At 42.1% G+C, this 18,543-nt stretch overlaps 1 protein-coding gene across 1 annotated transcript in view; it reads right to left on the bottom strand.

Annotated features, from left to right (window-relative positions):
- Nucleotides 1-18,543, bottom strand: part of si:ch211-158d24.2 (multiple epidermal growth factor-like domains protein 9) — a 41,518-nt gene that overhangs the window by 6,110 nt on the left and 16,865 nt on the right. Inside the window, exons 3-4 of the mRNA XM_061037387.1 lie at nt 10,602-10,741; nt 5,711-5,866 (exon numbers count right to left, since the gene is read on the bottom strand). Of these exons, the coding sequence (XP_060893370.1) occupies nt 5,711-5,866; nt 10,602-10,741 (296 nt within the window). The remainder of the gene's footprint in view (nt 1-5,710; nt 5,867-10,601; nt 10,742-18,543) is intronic.

Genomic DNA, 18,543 nt, shown 5'->3' on the forward strand with positions numbered 1-18,543 from the left:
CTGGAGGTTCAAAGGCAGCCGGCCTGCTGGGTTATATAACCAGGAGGAAAGACGAGCTGCTCTGCACACGGCCTGGAGGACATGACCTCTTTTTGTCTTCCTGTTGTCATCCACTTTGATGACACACATAAAGGCCCTGTAACACCTGACCAGGTGAGCACTATCAGACACACACACGCATAAAGAAAACAGTGAAACAGTCACCAGAAAATGGTTGAAATGATCTCATGTACCTCAGGATAAACTGAACGAGCCCCTCGTACAGCACTGAGTACAGAAACCATCATACAAGCATGATTTAACATGTGTGACCCATATTCTGAACTGGTGCAATGCTCCATTTCACCTCTGTGTGTGTGTGTGTCAGTGAGGGGGGGGGGGTGTATTCATTTACTGCAACAGGCCTCATCAGCACATTTAGAAAGCATCCATCCTCCGGTGTGGAGCTCCGATACTGCATTGTGGCATCTTCTCATCTGTCACTGTTGCCAGGGCAACCTCCACTTGAGGGGCTGCTTCTTTTTCCACTTCCAGGGTTTGCTCTTAAAAACATCCAGCACAGGCACACACACACTCGATTAACACGAGCAGCTCTCTGTGGACCTGATTCAGGGTATATTTATGATCATGTCCTCGCTTCCTATGGTTTCTCATTCTAAACAGAGGATGTGATGCGGCCCATCCCCCCCCCTCCCCAGTCTATTGCTGCCTGACTGGCGCTGAAATGGCCCAGCTGTGTTCATGCTGTCCCAGCTCAGCTCAGCCTGGTTTGTGTCCCTTTCCCCTCCCCTCCTCTGCTGCCCCTGGTACAAGCAAACATAACCTGACAGCCTAAGTGCGTCTACACGAGGCTGTTGCCATGCAGGCCGCCGTGCAGGAGGGCGTCGGGACATGGCAACGCCGTCATTTGATTGGTCCAGACAGAGGAAGGGTGAGGTGAGAGAAAGTGTGATGAAGAATATCCATGTTAAGTGAACGCAGTGATGCAATGCTTAATGGAAACCTCAGCGGGCAGTTTGCAGAAAGGGTTCAAGAGCCGATTGACGACGATAAGCTGCGATGTAAGCCGCCGTGTCACAGCGTGATGTTGGAGCCAGGTGGACTGAAACCATTAGATGCTGAGGACACACACACTGGGGCGTAACATGGCTCCTAACCACACGGTAATTAAGGTCTTATGATAACAGGATATTGGTTAGCAGCTGGGCTCAGACGTCAGGTGAGTCTAAATGAGTCTTACATCAGGCTGCATCAAAAACATGATGAGAACTCTCACCATTTTTTTGTCCCTGATCTCAAAACGTGCACACAACACAAAATAACGATGCATCGCACGGTTAATGATGTCAACACAAGATTTTTCAGTGTTGGTTATCCGGGGGCCGCAGATGTGAACAAATGAACAATTATAAGAAGAAACCTCCAGTAACAGTAGTTCTAGTAACATTTTGCAGTGATAAATAAAAAAAGAAAAGCAGAAGGATGAATAAGTCTGGAGGAGAAAATTGTCGCAGACATACTTTGAACAAAGTCATTTTTTTAGTCCATGTTGTAGCGTATTTTTAAAACAGATTTTATTGCTCAGTAGATGTTTAGGTTGATTGATGTCACACTGCCCGGGGCTGGGGGAACACCATTTTGTCTTTTTGATGTCTCCAGACACATGAGAAAAATGACAGATTGAGGGCGGCTCAGTTGGTAGAGTCGGTCGTCTCTCAACCTGAAGGTGGAGGGTTCAATACCCAGCTCCTGCAGCTACACGTCCGATGTGTCCTTAGGCAAGACACTTAAACCTGAATTGCTTCATCAGCGGTGTATGAATGTGCCATCAGTGTGTGAATAGGTAGGTGTGACATGTGGTGTAAAGTAAGTGTAAGTGGTTTTCTGTTTACACTGCACTCTATCTTGAACATACCTGCACATTTTGTTTCTATATTTTATATTCTATTACCGGTACTTTCTTTTCTAATAGCCTTTTTGTTTGTATATTTGTATCTTATTCTATTCAAGCTGTCAGCAGGAGCTCTGCTGTTAAAACACCAAGTCACATTCCTTGTATGTGTAAAAGTACTAGTCAAAGAACACAGATTCTGATTCTGATTCTAAAAGCACTTTGAGTAGTTAGAAGACTAGAAAAGCTCTAGTCCATTTACCATTTACAAATAAACTGAATCTTTAATCTTGAATTTGATCATGAACTGGATGTGAGATTTTAAATGTCTTATCAGACGTCAACAACTTTATAACATCTAAGTTAGACCTTGTAGACCCTTTCCTTGTTGGCCATTGTCCCATTCAGAAGCACTGACTTGGGGGTGCCGGTTGCCTAGTTGTTAGTGCTAGGCCCATATGTACATTTGGGCGCCCTGGGTTTGAATCCAACCTGTGGCTCCTTTCCTGCATGTCATTCCCCTCTCTCTCTCTGATTTCTGACTCTATCCACTGTCCTGTCTCTAAATAAAGGCCCAAAAAAACCTTAAAAAAAAGAGAAGTACTGACTTAATCCTACAGATTTTAAATCCTGAATATTTAAGACGTTTGAACCTACCAGTGCTGTCCCGATGAGTCTTTCAAGAGGGTTAAGACTCTATCTGTAAATCCCTCATATTACCAGATAATCCAGGCCTAACATTAATTCAGACCAAGGTCCCAAATCAGATTTCTCCGTGGATTTTAGGGAGGAGTGAATCGGGTAAAAAATCAAAACTCCTTCAGTCTGAGTCTGGATCTTTGGTGTCCTGTCCAACACCAAATGATATGAAGTATATCTGGTAACATTGGTTAATAAATATATCCACCCACAGAAAATTAACAACAGCTACTTCTGATTATCAATGACTAGAATTAATAAAGGCAAAAAGTCAAAGCTAGATTATTTCAGTCCTCTCATGTGTAATTTGTTGCCATTGGGTTAGGGTTAGGGTTTAAAAGAAATTCTGACATGTATTTTTTTTCCTGATGCTAGAAAAATGTAATAAAAAGTAACTCTGACACCTAGTGTTTAAAATGATTACTGCAGTCCAAATTCAAAACATTATAGAGAGCTGTCTCTCCCCGCCCCCTCCTCTCTAGAGTCCATGTTCACACAGGTCACCATGTGGTGGACTCTGAAGCTTCAGTGTTTATCCAGCTCTGCATCGGTCTGTAAACCTTTCTGTGTTCTAACCTCTCTCCATTTTTCAAAAGCATCTCCAATATTGATCCTAGTTTGAGCACGTTTCTGCTCGTGGAGCTTATTAGAAACATGCAGAGGCTTTTTAGGTCGGGTACAATCACTTCTATCTGAACCACTTCTCTTGCTGCTTCCATCGCTGCAACACCTGTTGACCTGATAACTGCTCTCATATCTGGCAAACCGAGGGGCGTCCAAAACGGCCGTGTGGGGAGTGACTTTAAACCGCCTACCTCCTCTGGTCCAAACAAATCCAGAGCATTCAGGAGCAGAATCTAACGTTAGAAGGAGGACATACTGGCTGCTGCATTGTTGTCAGAGAAGACAGCACTTCAACATAACATGTTTCCTTAATCTCTGATCATATAGTAAGATACCTTTATCCAAGAAAATCTTTTTTTAAGACATAACTTCGGCTTCTGGAAACATTGTAGAGGAACCTTGATAGTTTCTTTTAATTTTGTTTAATCTGCCACATCAAAAATATGAATAAAGCAGAACGAAAACAAGCTTTCTTAACTTAGATGTGTTGTTTTTGTTGTTGACTTTGGTAACTTAGCAACAAGTTCAATATAACTGGTGTGTACAGCTGAAAGCAAACATCATCCCGTACATCTCGACGTTACTGGGAAACATCCTGCCTGCTCTGGTGAACTCTTGTGTCTGTTGTGACATGTCGGAGCAGGCAGGAACTCGAACATAAGAATCTTCAGCATGACGTTTTCTGATGGTGGAAACATTTATCTGTCACACATCAAACTCCTGTTGTACCTTAAAGTTTTCTTTTTCACCAGGTGCAGCCCTCTATATGGCTTGTTAATCTGTGTTAAAATGATGTTTGAGGCAGGACTGAGATGTGTTAGAAGACAGTAGTTCAACCCAGATCTCAACCCCAAAGAGACCCCTGGGTGAGTCGTGTAAGTAGGGCAGCAGCAGCCTGAAGGTGGAGGAGGTGCGGTCATACAGGGAGGCCACGGTTATTTCCAGAGAGATCCAGAAAGCACCTCAGTTTAGTTTCTCTTCAGTATTTTGTCTTACCTTAACAGTAAGGGGGCATGAATGCATGTCAGAGCCAAACTCCACTTACAAATCCACATTTTTTAAACATGTGCACACAAATCAAGGTGGATCAGGAGGCAGATGTTTAAAACCTCTTCATGAAGAGAGATCCCAAACAAAGGCTTGATTTTCAGGTTTTCATGTCTGTGACCTGTTCATGTCGATGTTCTTTAAAAGTAAGAAAAGTCGTTTTCTTCACTGTCAGATCTGATTTGAGGTTTCAGTTGTGATCACTGTTTGTGCTGTGATTTAATCTCTAATGCTCCTGAATGCTGAACAATTCAAGCTGAACAACAATCGGAGTTTACCCAGAGCTGCAACGATAAGTTCATTAACCAATTACGTGCTCGAAGGGAAATTATCTGATTGTGTTGATTTGAAGACATCACCTGGGGAGCTGACAGTTTATAGACTAAATAATCTCAATCAATTCATTGGGAATATAACAACTTTGATTCAAAAGTAATGAACACTAAATAGTTCATAAAGTAAATACACACATTTATTACATTAAAATACACTAATTGGCTTACTGGCAGGGAGTTATGTGAGGAGATTGAAACCACACAGACATCTGTTTTAACTTTAAACAAGCCCGGTTATGTCTGAAGATCTAAGTCATGATGCAAACAAAGACTCGCAACACTATGGCTCCCAAATATATACTTATTTATTTGCTATTTGCATTTAAGGAACTCAACATTTCAAGCCCGATCGAGCGATTTAAAGTCCCCTTTAAAGGAAATAGTCCCCGTGTCACTTCTAGTTGACCTTCCTGCACACTGATGCACACTGCACATATTGCACAAGTTACTTTTTCTTAAAATTGTATTTTATTTATTTTATTTACCATTTTGCACAATTTAGAATTTATTACTGTAAATATGATTTATCTTAATTTTACCTAATTTTATTTTATCTATTTTACCTTATCTTTTTACCTCATTTTGGTTGTATTGCACCGCGGGTCGGAGACAAACGCAATTTCGATTCCACTGTATGTCTGGCATATTTTGAAATTGACAGTAAAGTTGACTTTGACTTTGACTTTGCTTTCAAAGAAATCTTCATCTGGATCTTCATACCTTCTCCTTATACCCCGGATCAAACTCAGGATACCTCAGTGCACATGTTTTTTTCAGGACAAGGTAACATGCATGTATGGTAACATGTTACCAAAACGAAAGTAACGCAACTATAGCAAGTGAATGGACCGGAGTGTTTCCCTGTTTAGTTGATTCTTAAGAACAGAGAGCTTCTTGCTTGCAGACATTCATCCCTCACCTTGATTCTGACACAGTAGTGTGTTGTGTTGTGTTATGAAAAAAGAAGATAAGCAGATACATAGATGTTCTGCTCGTGTTATATATTTTTTTCTTCAAGAGTGACATATGAAATGTGTGTGTGTGTGTGTGTGTGTGTGTGTGTGTGTGTGTGTGTGTGTGTGTGTGTGTGTGTGTGTGAGCAGCAGGGACTGACCGATGTGACAGGTGCCGGTGGAGGTGGAGTTGGAGCAGGGACAGGGTCCACAGGCTTCGGTCAGGGCGGTTCCGGGTCCAGGGCTGCGGTAGAAAGCAGGCTTACACTCCTCACAGTTGGATCCCTGCGTGTTCCCCTCACAGTTCAGACACACACCTGGAGGACAGAACAAAGGTCTCGTGATTACAGGAGTGTTTGAACTGCACACAACATGGGAGATACGTTGGTTAGAAAACTCGGCCTCCTTTGTTGATAAAAATGAAAGGTTTAGGGATTTAAGGTTTTTAAGATTCATTTTTTTTCCATTTTTATTGATTTCCTGTAACGGGGAAATTGTCTAATTGTATTCACACATCGACCTCAAAGCTCTGTATTGCAAAACGTTTCATCTGCATCAGGATGGATAGGATTTGGAAATTCAGTCTTTTTACTGTCTTTGATCAGCTGGTTAGACTTCCTGTCAAACCTTTTTCTCCCACTGATAATGAATCAGATCACCCTGATTCAAACACAAACTCAACATTACCAGGTATGGGTTACCAGTTCTCTTAAGAGGATGAGTTATTAAGATAAAGAAGACAAGCTAAAAGAGGAACAACAGCCAGCACAGGGATAAAAGACAGCTCCTTCCATTTTCATCAATTTCTTATTAACAGTCCGACGCCTCATGAGGAAGAACAATAAATACATTCAAACAAATAGAAATACTGTATGTTTGGATGGATCAGGCCTCGGGGTCCAGGCAGGGGCGTGTCCAGACCCAGGTACCACCCCAAAATCCCAGACTATCATTGGCTATTTGCCTTGTCAGAGGTTGAAATCCACTTTTCAGGCTGTGTTGCATCAGGCAGCTCGTAGTTTTCAGTGTGCAGAGGTTTGTTTTCAATACTTTAAATAGTGACTTTGGACGTACATATTGTTTTGAGTCCCTGAAGAGTTAAGCTTAAAGAAGATGTATATCATGCCATTATCTTGTGTTACTTAAAAGTGCAGACAGGAGGGGTAAATAAATGCTCTTCATTCATGTGTGTGCACAAACTTCAGGACCCGTCACAAGTCAGTGTCCATCATGGACAAACTGACCTTTGAGCTTCAAACTGATGCCGTTTGTAAAAAAAAAAAAAAAGCCAACTTTCTCTGGAAGCGCCGACAACACTTTTATGAAGATGTTTTAGTCCTGTTTTAAATTGTGTGTGTTACTTATTTATATAGAGTTAAGACCTTGAAGAAGGCCCGGTCAATCCTGGCAGATCATAGTCATCCTCTGTTCAAAGAGTTTCAGCTGCTGCCAGCATGAAGGACAAAGAGACTGAGGAACTCCTTTGTCCCTGCTGCCATGGCCTCACCCCCCCCCTTCGTCTGTTTTATTTGTATTTATTTATTGTCCATTTTAATTTTTACTTCTTAGTGTCCTTCTTGTCTTTTATGCTGATTGCTGGTTGTATGAATGTATTTTACTGCTGACTGCTAAACAAATATCCCTCTCACAGGGAGAATAAACACAACCTTGAAGCTTCAACCCCAGTTGGGTCTCCCCAGTCCAAAAAAGTCTGGACACACCCCCGGGTCCAGGTAGACCAATAATGACCTCCAATATGACGCCTGAAGTCTATTTGTTGTACTTTATCAATTTAACCTCCGAGAAAATTAAGTTCAAGATACAAATAGAAGAAGTCATACTTCATTATGCAAATGTATTATTAAACATTTTGTGTTTTTATCATTTGAACTCGATCTCATCAGTTACATGTTTAACCTAAAGGTCAAAGACTATTGTTTGATGATCATTAATGTTCTGAGTTTGTTCAGGTTTTATAAAAACACATGAAGTAATCAACGTCACAGAATAACATTAAAATACTTTTGTATCCTCAGCATGACGTCATACTTTGTTGTAAATGTTTGTGAAGGTGTCGCCTCCACTGCATGTTTTTGGTTGAGTTGTTTTGCCTCCATGCTCGTGTCATGTAGACGTGACTGAACCTGTCCGCAGGCAGCACACTATGTTATAGCTTTGTGCAGCGGGTTCAAACCATGCATCATCACCTAAGTGTCAACAGACGAGTTGCTAATGTGTGGAATCAGCTAAACCTGAAGATTACACGGTCAATGACAGGTTGAGGAGGGCTTTCACCTGGAGGAAAGGGCTTTTTATTTTAAACAAACAGTGGTACAAGAGCTTATGCATTCACATGAGAAATTAAAATCTGCTTAGTTTTCCTGAATTACAGAGATTATTATCTGCATTTTTATGGAAAAAAGAAAAAATGTGCTCACTTTTTTTTCTCATGTGAATGCATCATGGCCTCCATAACTGAGTGATGAGAAATATCAGCTTTTAGAAGAAGAGTCGAGTTTTCTGACAAAACTTCAACAACTTCTAAGAAGCATGGAGAGTGAGACAGTCTTGACGAGGTCAAAAAGCTGCAGCTACACTTTAAAGAACAACTTTATTAGACAGACGTGTTTGGGCTTGTGGCCTGGATGACCCTGATGAACGCCACAAATACCAGCTTTAAAATAAGGGTTGTTAAAACACAGTATGTTCGTTGTCCTGGAGAAAAGCAAAACAGAGCAATATGGCAAAATATCATCATATCATTTTCTCTCGAGACATCCATTTTTAATTTAAATCAGGACATACAATCTGTTAACGACTGTTCTCCTGATGATGACCAAAGCCTGAGGAAAACAAAGACCACTTGTTCAACTTTATCAAACTCTTTGGTTTTACATGTACTGCAGTTGTCTACTATGAACTATCAAGAATGCATTCTTCCTTTAATAAAGATAGTTAAACACTGAATGAGTTTCATGTTTCAAACACGCTGCAGACACCGTGTCAGGATGGGATGAGAGCGAGCTATCAGCAACACGATCGAAAGGTTTCTAAGTTAGGATCCCTTTAGTATCTTTAGTATTTCCCTCTGGATAAATAAAGTATCTATCTGTCGAGCTGAATCTTTTGGCAAATGTTTCCTCCTCTCCTCTCCAACAACAACTGCAGCTGCTGATTCAAACCAGTTCAACATTAAATAGAGCATTTGTTTTTTTAAAGGTTTACTCTGAGGCTTCTTTATGCCTTTATTTTAGAGATAGGATGGTAAATAGAGTCAGAAATCAGAGAGAGAGAGAGCGAGGGGAACGACATGCGGGGAAGGAGCCACAGGTCGGATTCAAACTCGCTCAGAGGACTGCGTACATGGAGCACGCTCACCAACCACTAATCCACCGACACCCCAGAGCAGCTTCGTCTTTAAGATTATCAGTATTGTTCCTGCAGGCTTCAGCTGAGCTCTTCAGTTAGACCACTCAGTTCAGCTTGTTCCTCTGATATCAACCAGACGTTTGTTTACTTAAAATCATGTTATTTTAAAATAATAGATTGCAGACTGAATGACTGATGTTTGCTGTGCATCATCTTGTTAGACAGAAACATATTCTCTTTAAAAAAGTCCAAAAGTCTTATTACGATTGTTTAATCCCCCATGCAGCCCTGAAGCACCCAGACACAACACATGGGACAGGTTTTCAAAACGAGCTCTGAAGGGTCAGAGGTCAAATCAAAAACAAACAAAGGTTAAAACTGGAAATCCTTTTTTCTCTGCATTCTTTTGTTCAGTATTTAGATTTGATTACAGTCGCAGTCGAAACTGTTTGCGGACAGTCTGTCTCAGTCCTGTTGGAAGTGACGAGTCCCCGTCATGTTTATTTGAGGTCCACAGTGTTTGGTATACTGTATAATTTGCGTTTGCACAATGTGTTCCAAGAGCAGGCGGCCTCCGGGGAGAGGTTAGGGTCAGGCTTTAAAGGGAGCTGTCAAACCTGAGCTATGTAGATCCACAGCAGTGAAGACAGAAGACCGAGCCCATGGCAAGGCTACAGCACTCCATCTGCCCCCCCCCCCCTGCCGCATTATAATGGAAAGACATATGGCTCCTCAAACTACCCCCCACCATAAAAAAAACCCTTTCCCCCCTCCACCTTTCCTCCTCCCTGTCACTTAGCTGGAGGTTTAAAAGCCTGACTGCTGAGAAGACACAGAAGAGGATTTGGATGATTGTGATTTTCTACAGTTCTAAAGTTCCTTCTGATGCAGCGCCAGTCCTTTCTAACCAACTGAACATCCCACTTCAGCTCTGTTTCATCGGTAAATATTGACTCTAGGGGGACTGGAGGTTTTGTGTGCTCCCAGACTCTGGCACCAAACACAGCACGTTATCGTCAGCATTTAGTGCAGAGGTGTTAACCTGTGCTAAAGTCAGGAGTTAAGACTCATTATGGGGCTGCTCCCTGAAAGTTGCTGACTCAACTTTTTACTCAAGAACACCCCTACAGCGGATTAGCATTTTAAGTCCCCATGAAATGATCCTGATTTTAAACGGGCGTTCCTGTGTTCAACGTTCATTTATCAGTCTAATATATTTCAATGAAGAATCATCTGAGTATTTTTACACTTTACTAACCTGTACAATGTTTCAAACGTCTGATGACACATCCTGCACCCCGGGGTGTTTACTCATTTTCCACCAATTTAAAAGCTGTGTCTAATTTTTATACCACGTTTGCTGACTTTTTCAACGACCCAATCATTTTTATCTCAACATTAAGTCCCGCCTTCTATCTTGTGATTGGTTCTATTCGGCTTCAGTAGGACAGTGACATCACTTCTGTTTCATGGTGACTTTAAAGTCTAATCTCTGCACTTATTTAAGCTGTGTCACTGCACACAGAGCAAAGCAGGAACATGTTAAGACATTACCAAAAGCTGAAGAATCCACAGAGATCTCCTAAACTCTCTGATAGACAAACAGAGCTAGGGACTCAAACTAAAAAGTAAGTGTGTCTGTCTCTCTGATGCTCTGTCTCCGTGTGTCCTCTGCAGACTCACCTGACTGGGGGTGGCAGTAGTTGGTGTGGTTGTTGCACTGGCAGGGCCGGCACCCTGTGCTGCTGAAGTGGAAGAAACCCGGGTGGCAGTCATCACACTTGGGTCCGTACACTCCCGTCTTGCACACACAAATCCCTGAGCTGAAAGAGGCAGAGCACAGGACAAAATCAGTACTGGACCTGGAGTGAACAACATGCAGACCAACACAAGCATTTCACGACGTGTCAGCCCTGATGAAGACCTCTGTGTTTAGTGTTTTAAATTATTAAGCCGTTAAAATAAAAACCTTTTCAGTATTTCTTTCTTCATTCTGAATTTGTATTGCTGGGAGGGCCTGGTGTCCTCCCCTGTCTACTTAGACCACAGAGAGCAACCAGTCAACCCCCCCTTTTTTGTCAACAGAAGCATTTTATTTTTATTCAACCAGGTTTGTCCCATCAAGAAGAAGAAGCTCTTTTCTAAGAGAAACCAGGCCGAGACAGTCAGCAGCAAAAAACACAAACGTTACAGACGGAGACACAAAGGGAGACAAAGTAAGATTCAGATTATGAGTCTAATCTGGGAGTCAGAGGTTCAAGCAGTCGAGCTAGAAAACATGGAAATCTAATAGAATCTGATGAAACACAACAGTAAGCCAGAGATGTATAAGAGGGAGGTCAGTGTGCTCGCTTTTTTTTTTGGATTGTTGTCATGACAGCTGATGTCCAGACTGTCGTATAGAGCATCCACTCTGGACTTCCTGCAGGTTCTCCTATTCATCCATCTGCCTCCTACATCTCTGCTCCAGGATTAGAGAGTGAGGGAATCTGTTACTGCGCTAACATGCTTAGCATGTTGTCCAGCCGCCCTCCCCCACCCTTTTTTTTTTCTTTAATGTTTTATTATATTAGCACAAACCAGCACAAATGAATTTAAATGTATATCATTTAAAGCATTCTTAAACCACATGCTATTTAATGAAGTCATTTGTTAACTGAAGGCATTCATTGGCCAGCCCAGTTGGGGGGAAGTAAGTCCATAAGCACCCCACCTTAAACTGCACACTGATTTAAGTTATGTTATATTATTTTAAATTTACAAACCATGTTGACTGTGATGTTGTCAAGGACTCCAGGCCCTCTCATTTTTTTTGATTTTTAAGTTTACATACTTTATTAATCCCTGATGGAAATTCTGGTTTTATACTTTTATTTTAGAGACATGCTTCTCTCACACAGACACATAATACACACAAATAGCGGTTGGGGGTTCGATGCCTTGCTCAAGGGCATTTCAGCAGTACCCTTGCACCTCTCCAGACCAACTTCCATTATATTATGATTTGCATCAGGACTTGAACCGGCGACCGTACGGTTCCCAACCCATCAGATTGGTCCATGACTCCCATCAAAAAATCAACACTACGACCCCCCAGCAGTGAGGTACATGTGTGAAAAGGCAATTCTGAAAACATCCGGATCTGAAGGTTCTGACTTTGTTGAGAAATCGCCGAGAATTCAACGTACAAAAAGAGGCTCCAGATCCGAGCTATGAGAGCAGTTGGCAGAAAAGCGTTTTATTGGCCTCATGTGTTTTTCCCACCATCGTGTGCAGCTGGCAGTTAATAGAAGAAGATGCAGGCTCGTGCACAAGAATGGAGAGGCAGTGAGGGATTGTATTGTTTGTCAGAATCATCTGTGTCTCTGTGATCCAACCCTCAAGTCGAGGTAATATCAGAGGAAAAGTACGACACTGCAGCCCGATCGGCCCACGGACCCAAGACAATGGACTCTGAAGCACGATCCGGGGACAATAACTTCAAAACAATTGGAGTAAATCAAGAGTGACTGGAAGCACTTTGCTCTGAGTGTGAGCGTGGGTCTACATACAAGCAGGGCTTTGTTAAAACAACTGCACTTAATGCAAATGAAGAGGCCCACGGCGATGCTCAGCGGGGCGTGGGCACGGCTGAGGACGAGGCTGGGAGATCAACAGTCCTCATTCTTCTGCTTTAATACACACACACACACACACACACACAGATATATAACAAACACAAAAAATATTCACATGACCTTAATGCAATGAAGTCAGACAGATAATGTCCAACTGTCACAGAGACGGTGAGCTCAACTTCCACGCACTCAGTGAAAGTGCTGGAGCTCAAAACGCCCGTCATTACGTTCAACGTCTTAAATAAGATTCTGCCTCTTTACTTCTTACTGAATAATTAGAATATATCAACAATGATGAATGTTAGAAGGAAGGCGCAGATGGCCTAGCGGTTAGATCACACCCCATGTACGGAGGTTACAGTCCACCAAGCAGGCGGACCACTCTCTCTCTCTCTCCTCTGTTTCCTACACTCCTATCGAATACAGGCAGAAGCCCAAAAATAAATCTTAAAAAGGAAAGATCACTAAGACTCGCAAAGAACAAAAAGGAAAATGAAAAGGATTACCACCCAGAACAAGAAAACGAGTGAAGAAAGAAAGATAGGGATAGGAAGAACAAAAACAAAAACATTGATAATATATGAAGAGAACTTCAATACAAAGATAGAAAAATGTGAGAAAGGAAACAAAAGCAATTTTACATCTGAAGAATTTGTATAGACTGTCAAATTTTATTTTAATCTTTTTTTTCCCAAACTGCATTGAAAAAATATCCTAATAAAAATAATAAAACTAACATGTTTGTGTTTTTAAAGTTTCTTTAGACAAATCTTAAGCTGTTAATCACTTATACTCCTGAATGTTGTCTGAATTAAAAAGTAGATTGTTTATTCACAAAAGGTCTTCAGAGAATCATTTGCCTGACCTTTCGTCTAAAACACAGACTTTTCAAATTTAAATGAAGCATTTTCAAAAAGCTGAGAGCAGGCGCTCTGAATGGCCTGGCGGTTATGTCGCGCGCCCCATGTACAGAGGATTAAGTCCTCCCCGCAGCAAGCGTGGGTTAAAATCCAACCTTTGCCCTTTGCTGCATGTCATCCCCTCTCTCTCTCTTTCCTGTGTCTCTTCAGCTGTCTCCAGTCAAGGTAAAAATTGCCCTCTAAAAGATAAAAAGTTTTTTTTTTTACAATCTATGAACTGACTATTCGATTTATAGTGATGGCCTGCATGAGAGAGGGGGCGCATTAGGCTGTGCAGATCTGGTGAGCGTGTCGTCAGAGGCGTGTCCATCCTCATGGAAAATCACAGACGTGAGAAAATGAACACATGTCTACTGAAAGCACTCAAGAGGAAACCAGTAAGCATCTCCCAGTTTAACAAGCACTGAGATGAACAGGGAATCCTGTGGGCACACCACTTCTTACACTGGGGAATCTTTTATAACCTTAAAGTGGACAAATCCATCTTTACCTTCACGCTGTAATGAGAACCGTTATGCTTTATTTGGTTTTATTGATCACCTGTATGTGTCAGCAAAAAGAAAACTCCATGATGAGCAGTTGGAGCTGGGAGCTTAACGCTGTGAACAAACCTGAACTGGAGAAGGATTTTAGATGAGCATTCATTTCCATATTTGAAGCCCCGTCTCGTTACAGAGGGAGCAGTGATGTGATGAAGAGAGCTTCCTGGGGGAGTGGCCCTCGCTCTTTTTGTCCTTGCTGGTTGACTGACATAAATATCTCTACAAAGCTCTTGGACCTCCAGACCTCTTCATCTGTTTTAAACACATTAGCATCTTAGCTAATGAACGACCCATGTGAGAGAAAATACTTTCTCTTTCTGTTGACCGTCATGGATCAAAACACAGATGGAATCATATTCATGATGTAGAAGAGAAACAAACTTCATGCTCTGTAACAATTAAGGATTCAGGAGGATTAGTATGTACTGCTCTCCCTCCCAAAACAAACAGGCAGCCCGTCGGCCGGTGTGCGCCAGATGGGCGTGGCTTCCTCACCGCTAACATTCAGCATACAAACGACACACGCCGCTTAAGCTGACCTCCATCGACGGCTTGTCAGACGAGAAAACAAAGTACCACGTGTGCCAGACAATAGATGAACGACCACACACAACGGGCATGAATGATCGTTTGAGGAAGCATAACTCACAGAGATACAATACTTGTTTGAGATCATAACTTGTTTTTAATGGAAGAATGTGCAAAGTTTTACACATATAGAAGAAATCAAGTACATCCTCTGTATCAAGCACATCCTGCTTCCCAATATCCATATTGGCCACAAATCCCTACATTGGTTGAGCCCTGATTTAAACTTACACTTAAATATCTCAATATCGTTAATCACCCCAACCCTGAATGGAAATAACTAGGAGAATTAAAAGGTAATGGACATCTTTTTTAGTTTCAGCCCCTATTAAAGTGTCCTTTACTATGACTGCTCACCATCAGCTAATAAAGACTCTATGCACAGAAAAACCTGCTGCCCACTCAGTTTTTTTCCCAGCATGTCTGTAAGGCCAGATGGTGTTCTTGTATCACGTCTTTCATATATAAGAAACAAAAAACAACCTCTAGCTAATAATCCCTGCAGCAGTCAGGAGAACAGTTTGATTTCCCTCAATTATATCTTAGAGGAAAATGTTTGTAAGAGTTGAAAAATGTCACTAAATCCCTCCACTGTAATATTAGAATAATAATTATAGTTTTCAATAACTTTACGTTTGTTGCTCTGTTTGTTTGTCTCCTTCCATCTCTGTTTCTGCATCTCCCTTTATCTTCAAAATCAAGCACAATCGCAGCAGATCATCTTGAGTCTGGTGGTGATCGAGGTTTCTGACTGTTACATGGAGGTTTTTGTTGCCATGGTACCTTTGCTAAATGTTTGGTGTTTGGCTCATGGTGGACTTATGATGGGTCACTGTAAATATGACAAAGAGTACAGTCTAGACCTTTACAGGGTCTTCAGATAATGTTTGCTGTGCTAGAAAAAAACAACTGATGGATTGATTGATTGATTATTAAACATGGGATATAAAATGTGATCATGGCTGGAAACAATCACTTTGGAAATTCAGTAGCAGAGCTAACATCAGGAAACCGGCCTGAACGTCCTGCCATGACCTGTACCTGATATCATCTGAGAAAGGGCCCTAACACTAAGGGACAAATCACAGAGTTTGAGAATGAAAATGAAATCAACTGTAACACACAGGATACCGTGGAATTTGCTGAAATGTGGGTGAGATTCAAACAACAAGTCTACCTACATATTCAAGTGTTTTTCACATCGCCTGAGCTAAATGAAAAGATAAAAAAATGATTTAAAAAATGATGAGAGTTTCTACCATATTTTGGCCGCTGCAGCTCCCGTCAGCCTGTCTGTGTGTGACCTGTTTTCAACCCCTAGGGGCGAGGCTGGTCTCCCCCACACCACAGACAGACATGGAGAGGCTAAATACGATTGACTGAAACCCGCAAGAAAACATGTGATGGCCACTTACAATCAGAAACTCATATCAAGAACAGAGAGAGGCAGCGTGCGAGCAAGAGCTCATCACTTCAGCTAACATTCCCTCGTTGCACACACATCGGCAGAGGCAAGAGACGTGAGTCCGTTTAAGTCTCGGAATCAGTTATTCCACTGGAAAAATGAAGCACTCTGGTGAAGCATTGCAAACAAAGAGGAGCATTGCCAGGACACGAGGGTAGCCTCCGTTCAGGTGACAAAAATGTGGTAAAAAAACACAGATTTCAGATAAATTCAAACGGATGTCAAGGGGCCCTAATCTGAGACTGAGCAGCTCAAAACTAAGATCATAATTTATTTAGAAATGTGTCATCTAATATGCATCCTGCAGACCCACCAGGTTACCCCAGTAGAGGAGGGGGGGGGGGGGGGGGTTGAGGACAGATTAGAATCTTGGATGCACAGAAATGATGCTTGTCAGATGCTAAAACCTTCTCCCTCAGTGCTCAGTAATCCTGGTGTTAATTTGCGACCTCTTGTCCAGGAGGAGGGGGATGTTATTGTTTTGGTGTGATTTCACTGCTCTGTGCTGTGCTGGCCCAGCCGCTCTGCGTCAGATCTGCATGTTAACTAGGTCAGTATTACATGGGCGCCACAAAGCTTAACCCCATTCTGAGGCTGCTGCTGCCGCGGCGATGCTGGCCCGTCGGCTGTTCCTCGTGTCGGATAAAAGCAGACAGTCGCGAAACACATCCTCTCTGCAGCATGCAGGGGAGGTGAGCACCAGTTTAATTACCGGGAGGTGAATGGTTGGCAGGAATAAAAAAAAGGGAGCTGCACTAAGCAGGTTTAGTTGCATTGCTGGGTGTGCTGCCAAATCCTGAAAGGGTGTGTTAAGCAGCTGAGCAGCAGGACTTGTGATCCACTGTTCCTGGATCATGCCTCACTCTGCCAGCCTAGAAGTCCTCAAAACAAGCGTGGACAGGACGGGATGTTTCAGAGAATTAACGAACCAGTCCTCAGAAGGAAAAAAAACCATCTAGCAGTAGCAACATTCAAATCATGTAGTCAAGGTGAATGCTGTTATGTTTTCTAAACTCTTTGATACGATTACTTAATGGATTTGAGGAGGCGGAGCTCTCTGAGATTTCACACGGACTGAAATTACATTTTTGGATTTAGCAGGTCTAGAAGTTTATGAAACACCGTTTGATAAGAACTGGAAACATTTGTGAGGTGTTCTGCTTTGTCACAGATTTCAGTTCATAATATGTCTTCATATTTTTTTACTTTAGGGACACAGTATGACACAACCTTGCCACACAAAAGGGATGTGTGATTATACAGTAAGTGCTTTCACACTTGCACAAAACTCCTTAAAAATATCCGTTGCATGTGTGAATGCAAACAGCCAACTTTTTCCAGACTTTACCTGGACTTTCTCTTGTGAGCCCCCTCTGGTAAATTTCCTGCATGGAGTCAGGGCGAGCTAATCTGAGAACGCAGGAGATATTCAGGAAAATTCACTGGGAGCGAGTGGAAGGGGGTGGTGACAGTAATGGGTAACATATGCAATTTGAAATCATTTAAAATTTTAATTTGTTTTTTAAATGCATCTCACGACCCCCCTCTCAGTGTCTCGGGACCGACCCCCCTCTCTGGGTACCACAGGTGCAGCAGACTCTGCTGCTTTGTCGGCCACTTTCTTTTTACGTCATGCCAGGGAAAGACTCCTGCTGTAAGCTGCATGTGTGAACAACCAACTCAGGAGGACTTCAGGGGCAGTCCGCCTGAAGTGCATATGTGAAAACAGCTTTTTGAGTCTTGCATTTACATAACATGTAAGTAAAATGCATACTTCCCCCTGGTGTAAAAAAACCGTTACACCTATCTTAGTACAAAGAGTGTTTTAACACCAACAAACCTGTCCAATTGTCCATCTTTTATGTTCTAAGCTTGTTGGATGTAAAAACGTTTGTGACTCAACAACTGGTAACGAAACACGTATTAGTGTCATTTGATATGATAAGATGACTGGAGCCTAAAAATCTTGCAAAAACACACGTTCATACAATTGCAGAAAATGTCGCCACCTCTATTTTGATATTTCACATGATGGAACACACTGTTACCTATCTAAAGGGCAGTCTCAGTCTCTACACCGAGCACACAGGCACAGATGTAGTCCAGTCACGCACTGACTGCAGGTCTCCTGAGTGCAGCCATCAGTCAGGACTCAGACATGTGGCTCCAACCCTGCAACCCTGCAGCCCTGCAGTCCACTGCTGCTTTCTGGTGACAGCAGGACGCTCCGAATCAGTTCACTGCTTCCCTTATTTTCTAAGCAGCAGCACGCGGAAGTCAAAATGTTCGACTGAAAACAGATGTTGTTGCATTGGATTTTGTCTTAAAACTGTGACCTTTAGCCTCTGAGACCTGCTTAGTATGCCTTAGGGTTTGTGTTTGTTTTTACAGACTTGATAGCCAAAAATAAGAAAAAACGTCCAACTGCGGATCTAAAGATTTAGTTTTTTGATCCACATTTTCGAATAACATCTGGATATTAGACACAGTTTT

The sequence above is a fragment of the Labrus mixtus genome, chromosome 5, assembly GCF_963584025.1.
Source record: "Labrus mixtus chromosome 5, fLabMix1.1, whole genome shotgun sequence".
Classification (NCBI taxonomy): Eukaryota; Metazoa; Chordata; class Actinopteri; order Labriformes; family Labridae; genus Labrus; species Labrus mixtus.